This window comes from Ranitomeya variabilis, chromosome 2 (genome assembly GCF_051348905.1).
Source record: "Ranitomeya variabilis isolate aRanVar5 chromosome 2, aRanVar5.hap1, whole genome shotgun sequence".
In the NCBI taxonomy this organism is placed as follows: Eukaryota; Metazoa; Chordata; class Amphibia; order Anura; family Dendrobatidae; genus Ranitomeya; species Ranitomeya variabilis.
In genome coordinates, this window is record NC_135233.1 from 637,737,537 (window position 1) to 637,757,105 (window position 19,569).

At 44.5% G+C, this 19,569-nt stretch overlaps 1 protein-coding gene across 1 annotated transcript in view; it reads right to left on the reverse strand.

The window, feature by feature from the left end:
• Window positions 1–12,296: 12,296 nt before the first annotated feature.
• The window catches only part of NTPCR (nucleoside-triphosphatase, cancer-related), a 111,663-nt gene continuing 104,390 nt past the window's right edge, over window positions 12,297–19,569 (reverse strand). Inside the window, exon 5 of the mRNA XM_077289104.1 lies at window positions 12,297–12,440. Coding sequence (XP_077145219.1) covers window positions 12,360–12,440 — 81 coding nt within the window. The 3' untranslated portion in view covers window positions 12,297–12,359. The remainder of the gene's footprint in view (window positions 12,441–19,569) is intronic.

Here is a 19,569-nt window from a genome sequence, read left to right on the forward strand (position 1 = left end):
GGCAATCAGTCAGTGGAAAGGTGCACCTCACAACAGATGCATGGACCAGTAGGCATGGCCAGGGACGTTATGTGTCCATCACGGCGCACTGGGTTAATGTGGTGGATGCAGGGTCCACAGGGGACAGCCATAGTGGGACAGTTCTCCCTAGCCTACGGTCTAGGAAACAGTTGGCTGTAGGCGTTCGCCACCCCCCTCCTCGTCCTCCTCCATAAGCGAAAGCTCGTCCACAGAGCGCAGTCACACAACCACTCCATCCGCAGCTGCCAGTGTTGCACACGAGGTGTCCCATTATGGAACAGCTAGTGGTAAGCGTCAGCAGGCTGTGTTACAAATGAAGTGTTTGAGCGACAACCGACACACCGCGGAAGTATTGGCCGAGTACTTGCAGCAACAAACGTAGTCATGGCTGGGCAGTGTACATCTTGAGGCAGGCAAGGTAGTCTGTGATAACGGAAGGAATTTTATGGCTGCCATAGCCCTTTCAGAACTGAAACACATACCTTGCCTGGCTCACACCTTGAACCTGGTGGTGCAGTGCTTCCTCAAAAATTATCTGGAGTTACCAGCCCTGCTCCTGAAGGTGCGAAGACTTGCTCGCACATCCGCCGGTCGCCCGTACACTCCAGCCGTATGCTGACCCATCAGCGATCGCTGAATCTTCTCTAGCACCGCCTAATAATCGACATTGCAACAAGGTGGAACTCCACACTGCACATGGTTCAGAGGCTGTGCGAACAGAGGCATGCTGTAATTAATTTGTGGGAGGATACACATACACGGGCAGGCACTTGGATGGCAGACATGGAGTTGTCTGGTGTGCAGTGGTCGAAGCTACAAGACCTCTGTCAAGTTCTTCAGTGTTTTGAGGAATGCACACGGCTGGTAAGTGCAGACGACGCCATCATAAGCAAGAGCATCCCACTAATGCGTCTGCTGATGCAAAGTTTGATGCACATTAAGGAGCAGTCGTCTGCAGCCGAGGAGGAGGGAAGCCTTGATGACAGTCAGCCATTGTCTGCTCAGGGAACTCTCCTGGACAAGGTGGCGGATGAAGAGGAGGAGGATGATGGGGATGAATATTTATGGGAGGAGGATGCTTCTCAGGGGGCAATAGATACTGGTGGCGTTGCAAGGTCAGGTACAGGGTTTTTGCGGGACACAAGTGATGTTGATTTGCAAGAAAGTACTCCTCAACCCAGCACAAGCTGTCAATTGACACCTGGAACATTGGCCCACATGGCTGAGTATGCCTTGCGTATCCTAAAAAGGGACCCCCGCATTATCAAAATGATGACCGATGACGATTACTGGTTGGCCTGCCTCCTGGATCCATGATATAAAGGAAAATTACAAAATATCATGCCACATGAGAACCTTGAGCAAATATTGGCTACCAAACAAGCAACTCTTGTAGACCGTTTGGTTCAGGCATTCCCAGCACACAGCGCCGGTGATGATTCTCACACGAGCTGCAGGGGGCAACATGGCAGAGGTGTTAGAGGTGCACAAATCCGAAGTGGCGTTGGACAGAGGGGTTTTATGACCAGGTTGTGGAGTGATTTCGCAATGACCGCTGACACGACAGGTACTGCTGCATCGATTCAAAGTGACAGGAGATAGCCTTTGTCCAGTATGGTTACGAACTACTTTTCCTCCCTTATCGATGTTCTCCCTCACAGGTCATTCCCCTTTGATTACTGGGCATCTAAAACAGCCCCCTGCCTAAATTGGCAGAATATGCATTACAGGAGCTCGCTTGCCCTGCTCCTAAGTGTGCTATCAGAAAGAGTCTTCAGTGCTGCTGTTCAATACTGACCGAAAAAAGGACACGTCTGGCTACCCGAAATGTTGATGATCTAACCTTCATTAAAATGAACCAATCATGGATTTCAAATTATTTTGCCCCACCTTCCCCTGCTGACACGTAGCTTGCCTGAAAAATGTCTTGCTTTTGGCCTTCTCTTACTGACTTCTCCAATTCCTCCATTTGCAGCTGCTGAATGTCCACCATAGGCCATTTTTATACCTCCCTAAATGGGCTGACTCCCCCCACAGGGCCGTGGTCACCACCTGACGCAAGCACCCGTGTGAGTGCCGTTTGCCTGGACAGGTGGGTGTGCCCACTCTTGGGCGACAGCACTGGCACAGGGTCCCTCATAGTACAATGAAGTGTCTCTGACGGTGGTGGTGCACAATCAACATCAGACACACCATCGTAATATGAGGGGTCCTGTGCCAGTACCGCCGCCCATGAGAGTGTTCCCCCCCAGCTCAAACAGTGCTCTACCACTTGCAATACTTACGTCTCCCTACTCCACCACTGTCTAGTCTGTGCTGTTAAATCCTTCAATGACACTGCCAATACAAATTTGTTGAAATGATAGATGATAGTTAAAATATACAGGGGCGCTGGCCTCCATTTAGACCAGTTAATACTTTACGCCTACTACCACTGTCTGCTACTCAGCAGAGGAGCCCACCCCTGTACCTAGCTATGCCACCTGTTTATTTATGAACAATTTTTTGGCAGACATTTAGCCTACTTTATTATTTGGGCCTACTAACTGTGTCTGCCACTCATTACAGTTGTCCTCCACTGAACAAAGCAATCAATCAATTTACCCACAGTAGAAATTTGATATAGCCCTGATACCTCATTCAACAGCTCAGTTTTCTTTGCTCAGCCACACTTTGGTGGCACAAATATCAGCTTAGTAGACCACTATTGTTGAAAAAAATCATGGATTTATGGATAGTATCACAGGTTTTTGACTGATCAATCCACCCACAGTAGAAATTTGATAATGGCACAGGAGCAGTCAGCTATGGGCCATGCATGAGTTGTCAGGGTCTGTGCCAGTCTTTAGAGCTTGGAATTTAAGGTTAAATTAAGACGAGGTGGGTGTGGGGGCAGCATAAGCCTGTTTGCTGGGAGCCCTGACACCTTGTGGAACAGCACAAACTACTTTTCTGCTCAGCCCCACTCAGGTGACACAAACATCTGCTTCGGAGACTATTATTGTTTAAAAAATGTCAGGATAGTAACACAGGTAGTTGACTAAGGCTATGTTCACACAGTGCAGATTATTTGCGGTTTTTAGCGTTTTTGCGCTATAAAAACGCTATAAAACCGCAAATAATCTGCATACATTAAGCATCCTATCATTTTTAATGAAATCCGCAATTTCTGTGCACATGATGTGCGTTTTTCCGCATGAAAAACGCATTGCGGTAAAAAACCGGACATGCTCATTAATTTTGCGTTTTTTTCGCGGTTTTCCCACTGTCTAATGCATTGGGAAATGTTTGGGAAAAACCGCGTCAAAAACGCGTCAAAAACGCGCAAAAAAACGCATGCGGTTTTTATGCGGAAATCTGGCAGAAATGTCCGGATTTTCACAGGAATTTTCTGCATCAATTCCTGAACGTGTGTATGGGGCCTAAAAGTAAGTGTAGGACTGCCGATCAGGAAGCCCTACTGTTACAGGTACCACACATGAATAAGACTCAATTTGGAGTGCAAACATTTCCAAAAATTAGGGGCAGACACCACTCCACTAAAGTGGCATCAATTTCCCCAAGATAGAAATAGTATAATTGCGCAGCATTTTGACAACTTCTGTTATTGGAAGGGCTACTCGACTCCCTTTCTTTGACAGCCACAAAGCAGAATAATTATTATTATTTATTGTTATAGTGCCATTTGTTCCATTGCGCTTTACATGTGAAAAGGGGTATACATAATAAAAACAAGTACAATAATATTAATACAAGTTACCGACTGGTAGAGGAAAGAAGAACCTGTCCATGAGAAATCGCAGTCTACAAGGGATGGGTGAGGATACAGTAGGTGAGGGTAGAGCTGGTTGTGCCACTGTATGGTGTAATGATGGTTACCGTAGGTTTTAGGCTTGTCAGAAGAGGTAGTTCTTCAGGTTCCTTTTGAAGGTTTCCATGGTAGGTGTTCTGTCTTCATACACGTTGATACGGTGTGTGATCCAACATACAGCATAAACCACTTCTGTCTTCCAAAATAAGCAGACTGTTCTCTGTAGTCTAACTTGTTTATTGGTAACAGGTATTGAAATGCAGTAAAACTCTAAGAATATAAATGATACGTATAAGTATTGAGCCAAATAACAATACAGCTGATACTTTACAACTAATAGAAAAGTATACAGGATGATGCAACTTCTACATATAACTACATACAGCAAGTGACTTATAATAGATTTACTAAGTACTAGCTGCTATGCAATAAATCACATTCAGTAGAACACTGTATTGCAAGAACAGGGATAGCAATCTTACCGGATAAACTTAACCGGGGTGGCAAGTAAGTGAGGTAGTTCCAACACATCAGATAACACGAGTGTACAGGAAAATACACAGAGAGAAAATGGGGGATTTCCCTATCCCATGATACCTTGGTGCAACCCAAAATGCAACACTCTGATTATTACTGAAAAACACAGGTAATAAATTTATCCACCACTGGGTGGTGCTATAACACAGCAAAAAACAAAACACTAATATTACTAAAACTTTAATGCTTGAAACGAACCCCTGTCCTTATTAGAAAGGGCAGAACAGTAGGCGAGAGTCTGATATGTTGGGGTAGAGAGTTCCAGCGTAGAGGGGATGCACGGGAGAAATCTTGTATTTGATTATGGGAAGAGGGGAGTAGAGAAGGAGATCTACCGGTAAGTACCGGTAGACTAGGTCACGGATGTATTGAGACAGATTGTGAATGGCTTTGTATGCTATGGTTAGGGTTTTGAACTGGAGTTCCTGGGTAATAGAGAGCCAGCAAAGGAATTAACAGAGAGTAAAGGCCAGGGAATAGCGGGGGGATAGGTGGATTAGTCAGGCAGCAGAGTTTAGGATAGATTGGAGGGGTGCGAGACTGTTAGAAGGGAGGCCACAAAGCAGGAGGTTGCAGTAGTCGAGGAAGGAGATGATGACGAGTGCATGTACTAGGGATTTTGCAGATTCTTGATTAACGAATATACGGATCCACAAAATATTTTTAAGTTGTAGTCGGCAGGAAGTGGAAAGGGCATCGATATATGTTTTGAAGGAGAGATAAAAGTCCAGGGTAACCCTGAAGTCTTTAGAAATACCCTGGTTTAGGGAAAGAGGGAAAAAAAGAGACAAGTGCGGCGCTTCCTCTGAGCGTAATACGTTTTTACCAACAGTTAAAAAAAAAAAAAAATTCTTTTAGTTGTGGTTATGCTCACCTTCTATCGGTAAGAAATGCACGTTGAGATTCTCAAGGAATCAATTCTTTAGGCAACTCTTCTCCGTATGTTGTATAATCCAATATATTTTATCTTTTTTTTTATTTTGAGATAATAAATGAATTTTTATTAACATTTTTCACTGGAAGTGGATGCATTCAAAAAAGCCGTAGGTGCTTAGCGCCACATTTTCTTGGAGTTTATTTTCCCAGGGTAACCCTGAGGCAGCGAGCTTGCGGGACGCCCTCATCTATGCCTTGTAAATGAGGGGCAGAAAGAGCATGTGCTACAGTGAATGGCAAGCGCTGCATCAAGTAGCCTCTCCTCCTCTTCCTCCACCATAATATCACACACAATATAGTCCTCAGAGGTGGCACCCCAATCAGCCTTGTTTCTCCCCGCATTACAACTCTCCAAATGCCCAACTGACTGTGGGGAACCACAGAAGGGCGAGTCTGCAGAGCTGTTCATACATGCTATTCAATGGGCATCAGAGGTCTGCTCCGAAGATTCACAGAATCCAGAGGAAGAAAGCATCTGCACCGATGTTAACCCCCAAGGGTGGAGGTGATTCTGATGAGACTCATATACCTGAGGTGCACTCAAACTGTACTATGCTGTCAGTGCAGGAAGAGGAGAAGGGTGAGTCTCAGATCAAGCAGTGGGAGAACAGAGAGGATGACGTTGAGGTTTTAGCTCCCACTTGGTGTGAACCCAGATGCACGCAGCTGAGTAGCTTAGCAGAGGTCGTGGAGGGAGAGGGAGACCAGCAGAGGTCTCGGGTCTGCAGTTTGCATTGGTGACAAGGGTTGCTTAGCCTGGGCCTTTTTTGAGAATGAAAAAGATGACCCAACTCACTTTATATGCCAATTTTGTTAAAAAAAAAAAAGACTCAGTAGATGCAAAAATTTCAATAACTTGACTACAACATGAACTGGCATATGCGTGATAAATACGTGTTAGTCCTGGAATCTCAGTGTGGCCTAGTGGGCCTCGCCAACCACCGGACACCCCATCAAACGAATTTTCTGCTTCCTCCTCTGTCACTGTGGCAACTATTCCCACACAGGTCTTCGGCCATAGAACCTCCACTTGTTTACACGCTACAGTCGGGCTGAGAGAGAGCCTGTCAGCTGTTATGAAAGTGGACATGCCTGCTGTTTTTGACCAATCTCAGACACCGAGCACATCACATCTTTCTCAATCCACCATAACCTTTCCACCTGTACCTCAAACACAGTCTAGCAGTTTGTCGTGTTTATCCTACTCCACCCTCTCTCAGCACAGCAGCCAGCCCTCGGTCCCGCAGTTGTGGTCACATTAAAGATTGTTTCCTCCTACGCATGCCAATGCTAAGAGCTTGAACATCTCCATCTCCAATCTATTGGCCATGGAAATGCTGCCTTTCCTTCTGGTGTATACAGACGATTTCTGAAAACTGATGGCCGTCGCAGTCCCCCAGTATCACTTACTCAGTCGCCATTACTTCTCTAAGAATGATGTGTCTGCGCTACATGAGCAGCAGCATGCACAGACATCATCACCCATTCTTTTAAAATAATCTATGCCAGGGTGCATTTTACCACTGACACCTGGACAAGCATGCATTGCCAGGTGCGTTACATCTCGGTGACTGTGAACTGAGTGACTGGTGGCTGTGGAGGCAGGTGGGGAAGGGTTTGCTCCACAAGTCTTTGAATCTGCAAGGCTTGCAGGCTACTTGGGGATGGAGAACTAAACCACTACACACCAGAGGATGGAGAATTAAACTTACAGACAACAGTGGTCTGGAGAAACAAACACCTAGGGTTGGATAACTAAACCACTGTACACCAAGGGTGGGTGAACAAATCCACTAGACACCAAGGGATGGACAACTAAACCACTGCACATGTGAAGATGGAGAACTAAACTACAAGACAACAGGGGTTGGAGAACTAAACCACTAGACACCAAGTCTTAGATACAGAGGTTTGTTCCGCAAGCCTTGAGAATTCCAACACTTCCTCCACTGCTTCTGCCTCCTCCACCTCCTCTAGAGCCTCCACCTGTACTCTCAACCTCTCCCATAATGAGACACGCATTCAACAGTGCAGAGAGAATCTTCCCCACCTCCATACTATGCAACCAGGGCTCACCGCAATCAGGCAGTGTTTAAATTAATATGCCTTGGAGATTGCAGTCACACAGCTCCAGAGTTGTGTACAGATATCCAGGCCAAGTTTGAGCAATAGCTGTCTCCACTGAACTTGGAGGCTGGGAAGGCCATGTACAATAATGGTGTGAACCTTGTGGCAGTCGTACACCAGGGCAACCTCAGTCATATACCTTGCATGGCTCATGTCCTCAACCTTGTGGTACAGCAATTTCTCTGCCACTATCCTGGCCTCAATGTGCTGCTGCAGATAGACAGTCGCTGTGTGCTCACTTCTGCTGTTTGCACCTTGCAGTTTATCTACTTGCATTGCTACTTTGGTCTTTCAGGCTACCGGTTAACCGATGTTCCGACACGGTGGAATTCCACTCTGCACATGTTGCAGTGACTGTGGCAGCAGTACGGACTTTGCAAATTAGGCTTGCAGAGTGGGCAGAGATGAAGGACCTCTGCACCCTTCTGCACGGTTTTGAAATGGCTACTAACATGGTTAGTGCTGACGATGCTATCATCAGCATCACTATTCTGGCCATCTACATACTGGAGCACACTTTGAATAGTCTGCAGGAGGAGGTGGTGTTCCCAGAGGAAGAGGAGGAAGCAGAGGAGGATACGGAAGGGATAACATCTTGAAGTTCTGGGCTGTCGTAGCACAGGTGGGTGCCTTGCGAGGATGAATTACAGCAATCAAGGGGGGGTTTATGATACCAGACAAACTGTGTGTGAAGGTGCAGGAGCCGAGGAACAAATGGAGGAGGAAGAGGTGATGTGCGCTCAATAATGAGGAGATGAAGAGGATAATAATCTCCTCTCAGTTGTCCGTAGTTGGTGGGAGGGACAGAGGAAGCAAGCTTGAGTGTTCCCCCGCCACCAACACACCATGGACTTAGACCTCATGTAAGGGCCCGACACAAGAGCACCTACTTGCTGCACTATCTATAATATGCACGTATTGTTAGGATTAGAAATAGTGCTGACTACTGGGTTGCCACTTTGTTAGATCCACAGTACAAGAGTAAATTTTGCCAGATGCTTTCTCCACCTGGAAAGGGACGCGAGCATGCTAGATTTTCGAAACACGCATGTAAATAATCTTAAGAGTGGTTTTCACCACAACAGCAGTGAGGCACACATTGTGCATTGCAATTATAGACTTTTAACCCTGCAAAAACATTAGCAGCAGTGTAAGTGGCAAAAGCAATTTCTGTGAGTCGTTTCACACATTTTTAGACCAGCCAATGCACCAACAGAACAGAGTACAAGTCTGACATGGTTTGAATGACTGAAGAGGATGGTGCAGGAGTATCTCAAACTCAATATCAATGCCATCAATGGGGGGTTAGAAACTTTTGCATTTTGGTCTTCAAGAATGGAAGAGTGGCCTGAGCTTGTCTGTCACATCCTGGAGGTTTTGTCATGCCCAGCCATCAGCATTCTCTCAGAACGTGTCTTCAGCGCACTTGGCTGGCCCCTGAAAGTGTAGACTGCCTAAATTTCATCAACATGAAAAGTCATGGATCTTCAATGACTTTTGCAATCCAGTAGCAGATTAGACAATGGTGTAGTTTTTAGTGTGCTGCATTGATTTCATGTTATTGCTGTCTACTACACCTTGTCGTGGCTTCTGTTGCTACTGCTGCTGATGTTAATTTTTTGAAATGTGGTGACTCCAAGTTGTGTTTCCATCTGGTTGGTTGCCTGCAGTGGAAGGGTTGTCAGACCCATTATGATATTTCTTTGCAGCCAATGACAGAAAACCCTTGTGTCTGGATGTTGTGGATGGTTTCTGCTCACTGGCTGGCTACAGTAAGCTGCTGCTCCCCCTCTCCCCACCCTCTCGCTCATCAAGCATGTCCCAACCACTTATCATAGAGCACCACTATCCTAGCCAAAGTGCTCACAAAAGTATTAGTGGAAACGCTATAATTTACTGGACTGTGGCCGAATTTTGCCAACTTTGAGGAAAAGTGCTCGGGAATCCGAATGTGCTACATTCGTGCCGAATTTGAGATTGGCGACCTTTTTCTGAGTTTGCTCATCTCTAATCTTGACGGACCAAGTTACACACTTCATGAGCAAGGTGATGAAGGAGTTGGGTTAGGTACTCCAAATTGCCCAGCTGTGTAGATCCCTCTACCATCCGCAGATGGACAGCCTAGTGGAGCACTTAAATAAGACCAATGCTCAAGAAGGTCATTGAGAAGGACTGCTGAGACTGGGACTATCTGCTTCTGTTCCTGCTCTTCTCTGTCTGAAAAGTTCCTCAAGCCTCCACTGGTTTCTCTCTGTTTGAGCTCCTGCAAGGATGACATCAGTGAGGGCTCCTTGATATCGCCAAAGAAACATGGGAAGCTGAGACCACGCCCCACCTGAGCATCATAGAGCACGTGGCCCAGATGCAGGAATGTTGAAAGTGATGCCTATTGTGAAGGCGCATCTCCTCCGGGCACAGGAAGAACAGGCAAGGGTGTATAACCAATAGCGAGGCTGAGGCAGGTTTAGTTTGGAGACCACATACTGATGCTTAACCCTACGGTCAAGAGCAAGTTTCTTGCCACGTGATAGGGCCCATATGAGATGGTGGAAATACGGAGTGAGGTTAATTACAAGGTCCAGCAGCAAGGGCGAAGGAAGCCTCACCAAGTATACCACGTGAACTTGCAAAAGTCGTGGCGAGATTGGGAATCACTGGAAGCACCTTGCCTGGGAGCTCATGCCGAAGCCAAAGTGGAGGATGTCATGACTGCAGAGACGCTAATGCCGGCTTAGAAGCAACAGTGTTGAGAACTGCTGCAGCAGAACTGTTACCTGTTCTCAGAGTTTGAGTTGTCGGGGCGCACGCAGATGGTGGAGCATGATGTTCTGAAAGAGCCGCATATAAGGGTGAACCTTAACATGCTTTGGGAATCCTGTATGGCTTATGTAATCTCAAACAAGGTGAAGAGAATGCTAGACCTTGTCATGATAGAGGGGTAAAAAAGCAGATGGTCAAGTCCTATCATCCTCATGCCACAGCTCGATGGAGATGGCAGTTTTGCAACGACTACCACAGGTTCAATGAAGTGTCCACAATTGACATATACCGGATGCCCCTCATCGATGAAAAAATTGAGAGGATTGTGCCTGTGAGGTACATTACCACCCTAGACCTGACGAAAGGCTACTGGCAGATCCCCATGTCCCAGAGTGCCAAGGAGAAGAGGGCCTTCTTGACATCTGATTGGTATTTTCAATATACCAGAATGCCTTTTGGACTGCAGGGTGCTCCGCATAAGAAGTATGCCACAGCCTACCTTGATGACATTGTGGTCTTCAGCCCAGACTGGGGTAGTCATCTTCCAACAGTACAAGCTATTCTGGAGGCTTTGTGAAAGGCCGGGTTTACCATAAATCTCAAAATTCTGCCATGGGGAAGGAAGAGGTCAGGTACATAGGCTAGATCATCGTGAACGGTAAAATCAAGCCACAAGCCAGGTCGAGGCAATCCAGAAGTGGCCGCCACCTCTTTCAAGGAAGCAGGTGAGGGCATTTTTGCAATTGTGGGTTGTGGGATATTACCGGCTGTTTATCACAAATTTCGCCATGATTGCTGACAAAGTCACATAACCGCAAATCCACATACAGGTTTCAAGCAGAAACGACCGACAACCTTAATAACATAGGAGATCTGCTATGATAGGCACAGGGGTCTTCTGCAGACTCCCAACTGTCATGCTAACCCATCTGCGCCCCGCGACCACGTGACAGGCGCACTGATGGGCAGGGTTTGTAATGCACTTCTGGTAAACATGAGGTAAATTCCACTATCAGAGACTGACTGCGGCATTTAACATGATAAGAGTCGCAGGTGGATCAGGAATACACTCGCGGCTGTTAGGGCCACATGACAGCTGATCAAGTGAACAGTCATGTGCCTGAAAAGATATGGGTTCAGCCCCAGAGCCAGCATGAAAGAGAGGGAGGCGACCTATGACGTAACTATACGTCATAGGTCGTAAAAAGAATTAGCTCACTCTGTCACTTTTCACCAAAAGTGTGTGCAATGGCATTTTTTTAGCTGCATAAATCAGGGCACGTTCTTTCTTTGCCCTGCATGACACCTACCCTAGAGATGAATCTCTTAAAGGGATTTTCCCATAAACAAAGTTCACTTTAATCAACATTTTAATCAATAGATCTTTGAATAATAATGATAATAATAATTTCCACAGATGGATGTGTTAAAAAAAAAAAAAAAGTTCCTTATGCTGTGTACTGTGAAATGGCTGTGTCTGACTGTGCAGGAACATGGTCTGATCATAACACATCTCCTGGGCAGGGGAGAGTATACAGACAGGACAGCACAGGATCACAGCTGATAATTTTTGTGAGGTAGAACATTTCACTGCCTGTTTTTAAACATTGTTTTACCTAACAGAAAGAATCATGAGAGATGATTCTTTCTGTTCTGGGCTTCCTCCCCTGCCCAGGAGATGTGGTATGATCAGACCATGTTCCTGTACAGTCAGACACGACCATTACACAGCAGGGGCACATTTATAAGATGTATTTCTACACACAGGAACATATTTTTAACACATCCAATTGTAGAACTTTTTTTTAAATTCCAAGATCTATTAATTAAAATACACTTTTTTTGTGGGACAGCCCTTTTAACTCCAATTGGACTTATCCTAAATTAAAAACGTAACTTTACAAGCTAATATCTCCACAATGGAGATAATAATTTAAAAAATAAACAACGTTTTACTCAGCTCTGCAGCTACTGTTTCATTATATGGCCATCTACATATGTTCAGCTGGTGAATGATTGTTTTCAAGAGAAACCAAGTTGTACTCCCTTCATCTTAATTTTATTGACTTTTCAAATTAGAGATATTAAGACCAATAACAATAGGTATGTTGTAGAAGTTTATTATGTTTAAGGTGTCAGTGTTGTAAGCAGTGATAATTAGTTGTTCTTATTTGGATTTTGCAATAAAGCAGTCTTGTATTGTAGTCACTATTTCACTCAGTATTTCATCTCGATTTTCTTTCGTAACCTAGAATATAATAAAAAATGCACAAATAGTAAAACAACACATATAAATAGCCAGAAAAGAATATAAAAGTATTATATAACCAAATGACTGACAAATATGTGCATATTTACTTCAGATGAAGATGCAATACCCAACTGGGGAACATTTTTATTTTACTTTAATAGGAATCTGTCACCAGGTTTTTACTGCCCCATCTGAGAACAAGAAGAATCCCAAGCAGAGGGCCGATTATAGAAAGGGAGCTCATCCATAAATATATAATTATATAACCGAAAAAAATGGATAACAGAGCTGTACCTTTATTATGACCATTTACAAAAAGTAATAGAAACAAATATAAATATTAAAATTCAAAGGCAGCAACGCCTTAGTGCCACGTTTAAGCAGAGTTATAATACATAGGTCTATGTGAATGCCTAATAATTATCAATATATCTATACAGGATGCAACTATATACAATAGGATTAGCATTTTACAGATGTAGTTAAATGTAGTCATGTAATACAAGACTGTACCATATAATACCCAAAGGAAAAATGACTAGTATTCATATGCATAAAATCAATCAGATCATATAAAGGGCATAGCGTAAAACATACACAATGTAATGAAGATAGCTTATGTTATGGTATTTAATTCATTCAATCTATTGCAACTGAATCCTGAATGTATCCAGCCACTGCTAGCCATCTTAGCAAGCTTATGTTATGGTATATAGCTATTTTAACTTCAACTCTGCTTGTCCCCTTATGCTGTGAGGTCAAGTAACTTTTTTCAAAGTGGTTTATGATCCATGTAGGCCTGGACACTTGTTTATCTGTTCATTACATTTATTGTGTCCTGCTGACTCAACTTAGTTTGATGGATTGCTAACGAAGTACGGTAATATTGTGAGAAATCTTAGAGCTAGTCTCCTACAGTATACAGTGGGGCAAAAAAGTATTTAGTCAGTCAACAATAGTGCAAGTTCCACCACTTAAAAAGATGAGAGGCGTCTGTAATTTACATCATAGGTAGACCTCAACTATGGGAGACAAACTGAGATAAAAAAATCCAGAAAATCACATTGTCTGTTTTTTTATCATTTTTTTTGCATATTATGGTGGAAAATAAGTATTTGGTCAGAAACAAACAATCAAGATTTCTGGCTCTCACAGACCTGTAACTTCTTCTTTAAGAGTCTCCTCTTTCCTCCACTCATTACCTGTAGTAATGGCACCTGTTTAAACTTGTTATCAGTATAAAAAGACACCTGTGCACACCCTCAAACAGTCTGACTCCAAACTCCACTATGGTGAAGACCAAAGAGCTGTCAAAGGACACCAGAAACAAAATTGTAGCCCTGCACCAGGCTGGGAAGACTGAATCTGCAATAGCCAACCAGCTTGGAGTGAAGAAATCAACAGTGGGAGCAATAATTAGAAAATGGAAGACATTCAAGACCACTGATAATCTCCCTCTATCTGGGGCTTCACGCAAAATCCCACCCCGTGGGGTCAGAATGATCACAAGAACGGTGAGCAAAAATCCCAGAACCACGCGGGGGGACCTAGTGAATGAACTGCAGAGAGCTGGGACCAATGTAACAAGGCCTACCATAAGTAACACACTACGCCACCATGGACTCAGATTCTGCAGTGCCAGACGTGTCCCACTGCTTAAGCCAGTACATGTCCGGGCCCGTCTGAAGTTTGCTAGAGAGCATTTGGATGATCCAGAGGAGTTTTGGGAGAATGTCCTATGGTCTGATGAAACCAAACTGGAACTGTTTGGTAGAAACACAACTTGTCGTGTTTGGAGGAAAAAGAATACTGAGTTGCATCCATCAAACACCATACCTACTGTAAAGCATGGTGGTGGAAACATCATGCTTTGGGGCTGTTTCTCTGCAAAGGGGCCAGGACGACTGATCCGGGTACATGAAAGAATGAATGGGGCCATGTATCATGAGATTTTGAGTGCAAACCTCTTTCCATCAGCAAGGGCATTGAAGATGAAATGTGGCTGGGTCTTTCAACATGACAATGATCCAAAGCACACCGCCAGGGCAACGAAGGAGTGGCTTCGTAAGAAGCATTTCAAGGTCCTGGAGTGGCCTAGCCAGTCTCCAGATCTCAATCCTATAGAAAACCTTTGGAGGGAGTTGAAAGTCCGTGTTGCCAAGCGAAAAGCCAAAAACATCACTGCTCTAGAGGAGATCTGCATGGAGGAATGGGCCAACATACCAACAACAGTGTGTGGCAACCTTGTGAAGACTTACAGAAAACGTTTGACCTCTGTCATTGCCAACAAAGGATATTTTACAAAATATTGAGATGAAATTTTGTTTCTGACCAAATACTTATTTTCCACCATAATATGCAAATAAAATGATAAAAAAACAGACAATGTGATTTTCTGGATTTTTTTGTCTCAGTTTGTCTCCCATAGTTGAGGTCTACCTATGATGTAAATTACAGACGCCTCTCATCTTTTTAAGTGGTGGAACTTGCACTATTGCTGACTGACTAAATACTTTTTTGCCCCACTGTAAGTAACACACTACGCCACCATGGACTCAGATCCTGCAGAGCCAGACGTGTCCCACTGCTTAAGCCAGTACATGTCCAGGCCCGTCTGAAGTTTGCTAGAGAGCATTTGGATGATCCAGAGGAGTTTTGGGAGAATGTCCTATGGTCTGATGAAACCAAACTGGAACTGTTTGGTAGAAACACAACTTGTCGTGTTTGGAGGAAAAAGAATACTGAGTTGCATCCATCAAACACCATACCTACTGTAAAGCATGGTGGTGAAAACATCATGCTTTGGGGCTGTTTCTCTGCAAAGGGGCCAGGACGACTGATCCGGGTACATGAAAGAATGAATGGGGCCATGTATCGTGAGATTTTGAGTGCAAACCTCCTTCCATCAGCAAGGGCATTGAAGATGAAACGTGGCTGGGTCTTTCAACATGACAATGATCCAAAGCACACCGCCAGGGCAATGAAGGAGTGGCTTCGTAAGAAGCATTTCAAGGTCCTGGAGTGGCCTAGCCAGTCTCCAGATCTCAACCCTATAGAAAACCTTTGGAGGGAGTTGAAAGTCCGTGTTGCCAAACGAAAAGCCAAAAACATCACTGCTCTAGAAGAGATCTGCATGGAGGAATGGGCCAACATACCAACAACAGTGTGTGGCAACCTTGTGAAGACTTACAGAAAACGTTTGACCTCTGTCATTGCCAACAAAGGATATATTACAAAGTATGGAGATTAAATTTTGTTTCTGACCAAATACTTATTTTCCACCATAATATGCAAATAAAATGTTAAAAAAACAGACAATGTGATTTTCTGGATTTTTTTTTCTCAGTTTGTCTCCCATAGTTGAGGTCTACCTATGATGTAAATTACAGACGCCTCTCATCTTTTTAAGTGGTGGAACTTGCACTATTGCTGACTGACTAAATACTTTTTTGCCCCACTGTATATTGAGAAGTAGCCTGGGGAGGCATTTATGCACATTTAATCTACGTACATTTTATCAAAGTACTGGCAGTTATACCATGGCAGTTAGACAGGGCAGGAGACAGGTAAGACACTTAAACAAACCTACTCCCAGTACATTTGGATTACAACAAATATTTACCATATGCATTTGTATAATTTATATCCTGGCTGCTGCATTCACTCACATCCACCGTCCTTGCACTAACTTTTTACACTCCATCCATATTGGCCCCTCACTCCTCTCCTCTCCTATGTACAGCACTCATGCTTTTTTCACATTGCTGAATTGCACAGAGCTATTCAGTTCCACCATCCAACACAAGAGATGCTCTCACAAATCTTTTAACCAACTGCTCACTCTTTTTATCCTCCTTCTCCTAGTCGCAGGAGATATCTGTTGTGAATTCCGTTCTCGGGCTCCCTCCTGTGGTCATGAGTGGTACTTTGTGAGTTCTGTTCTTGGGCTCCCTCTGGTGGCTTTGAGTGTTACGGCTGGTCTTAGCTGGGCCCCAGCTGCCTCGTTTTCTGCTATGCTGGCTGACTATTTAACTCCACCTGGACCTTTACTTGTTGCCTGCTGTCGTTGTATTCAGTACTGGTTCAGATCTCTCTGGGACTTCCCTTGTGACCTGTCTCCTCTTGGAGAAGCTAGGTTCATGCTAGTTCATTTTTGCTCATTGCTTTTTTCAATATGTTTCTCAGTATATGATGTGTTCAGTCCAGCTTGCTTATATGCTATTTTCCTGCTAGCTGGAAGCTCTGGGTTGCGGAGTTGCGCCCCTCACATCGTGAGTCGGTGTGGGGGTCTTTTGCATTCTCTGCGTGGATAATTTTTGTAGTGTTTTATACTGACCGCACAGATTCCTTGCTATCTTCTGACTATTTAGTAATTAGCGGGCCTCATTTGCTAAACCTGTTTTCATTTCTATGTTTGTGTTTTCCCCTTAAATCACCGTTATTATTTGTGGGGGGCTGTCTACACTTTTGGGGAAATTTCTCTGAGGCAAGTGAGGCTTTATTTCTCTCTAGGGATAGCTAGTTCTCAGGCTGTGATGAGGCGTCTAGGCAGAGTCAGGAACGCTCCACGGCTGCCTATAGTGTGTGTTGATAGGATCAGGATTGCGGTCAGTAAAGTTCCCACATTCCCAGAGCTTGTCCTTTATTTATAGTTTACCTATCAGGTCATTTCATGTGTCCTAACCACCAGGACCATAACAGATATCTCTCCCAACCCTGCCCCCCCATGTTATAGCAAGTCAAACCCTCCAACTGCTACACTCAGAAACCCCTTTAACCTTATTAATATTCCCTGCATGCCTTCTGTCTCTTTCAATTGTTCCCTTTGGAATTCTCGGTCAGTGTGTAATAAATAGTGATGAGCGAATATACTCATTACTTGAGATTTCCCGAGCACACTCGGGTGATCTCCGAGTATTTTTTAGTGATCGGAGATTTAGTTTTCATTGCCGCAGCTGAATTACTTACATCTGTTAGCCAACATAAGTACATGTGGGGGTTGCCTGATTGCTAGGGAATCCCCACATGTACTTATGCTGGCTAACAGATGTAAATCATTCAGCTGAGGTGAGGAAAACTAAATCTCCGAGCACTAAAAAATACTCGGAGGTCACCCGAGCGTGCTCGGGAAATCTCGAGTAACGAGTATATTCGCTCATCACTAGCAATAAACTCTCCTTCATCCATGACTTCTTCCTTTCTAATTCTCTTAACCTCCTGGCTCTTAATGAAATCTGGATCCAGCAGTCAGACACCACCACTGCTGCTGCTCTCTCATATGGTAGACTACACTTCTCTCATACCCCAAGATCAGACAACAGAGCAAGTAGAGGTGTTGGTCTGCTCCTATCACCCAAATGTACCTTTCAGGTTATCCCTCAAGTTCCCTCACTTGTCTTCCCTTCTTTTGAGGTCCATGCTGTCAGACTCTACATCCCCTTCTCCATGCGAGTGGTGGTGGTGTATTGTCCTCCGTGCCCCTCCCATCAGTTGCTGAATCACTTTGCTACCTGGCTTCCATACTTTCTCTCCTGTGACATCCCCACCCTCATCATGGGTGATTTCAACATCCCCATTGTTTTCCCCTCTCCACACCTGCTACCCACCTTTTATCTCTAACCTCCTCCTTCAGCATCTCGCAACTTACTAACTCTACAACGTATGAAGACGAAAACTCCCTCGACTTGGTCTTCTCCTGACTTTGCTCAGTGGATAATTCACAAACTCCCCTCTCTCGCTCTCTGACCACAAACTTCTTTCATTCTCTATCAAGAACTGCTCAGGTCACCCCTACTTTCCACACATACAGAAATATACAAGCCAATAACACCCAGAAACTTATGAACAACTTGGAGTCATCATTGGCCCCTATCTCCTCCCTCTCATGTCCTGATTCTGCCCTGAAGCATTAAAATTAAACACTGCAATGTGCCCCAGATGATGCTGCACCACCTATACATAGAACACCAAGGCACAGACGGCGACAACCCTGGCACATGCTGCAAACATGTTTCCTACAGCGGTGCTCCAGGTGCGCCGAGCGTCTGTGGAGAAAATCCAAATCTACCCAAAGAGTTCATCCATTATAAGTTTATGCTTAAAACATACAACACTGCCCTTCACCTCTTCAAACAAACTTATTTCAACACCCTCATCACCTCACTATCCAATAACCCGAAATGTCTCTGACACTTTTCATTCCCTACTCAACCCAAGAGTGCAGGCCCCAACCATGGATCTCCATGCTGATGATCTGGCCAATTATTTCAAAGAAAAAAATTGACGATATCCGATAGGAAATTATCTCCCAATCCCCTCATGCCATGCACTCTCCTCCCTCCCCCACTGCATCTAGCTCACTCTCTGACTTTGAACCAGTCACAGAAGTAGAAGTGATCAGGCTCCTTGCATCTTCTCGCCCGACCACTTGCACTAGTGACCCCATTCCATCACATCTCCTCCAGTCCCTTTCCCCTGCTGTCACCACCCACCTAACAAAAATATTCAACCTCCCTCTCTCTTCCAGTATCTTTCCCTCCCCATTTAAGCATGCCATCATACATCCACTACTTAAAAAACCGTCCCTCAACCAAAACTGTGCTGCTAACTATAGACCTGTCTCCAATGTTTCCTTCATCTCTAAACTCCTGGAACACCTGGTCCACTAACGTCTTACCTGCTATCTCTCAAATAACTCTCTTTTCGACCCTCTACAATCTGTTTTTCACTCTTTACACTCTACTGAAACTGTCCTTACTAAAGTCTCTAATGATCTACTTACAGCAAAATCTAATGGTCACTGCTGCCTGCTAATTATCTTGGATCTTTCTGCAGCATTCAACACTGTAGATCATCAGCTCCTCCTCACTAGGCTCTGCTCCTTCGGCCTCAAGGACACCATTCTCTCCTGGTTCTCCTCCTATCTCTCTGACCGCTCCTTCACTGTATCTTTTGCCTGCTCCTCCTCCTCTCATCTTCCCCTTACTGTTGGAGTTCCTCACGGATCGGTTCTAGGCCCCCTCCTCTTCTCTAGCAGATTTGGTTTCCAGTACCATCTCTATGCTGATGACACACAATTATACAGCTCTACTTTAGAAATCACCGTATTTTTCGGACTATAGGACGC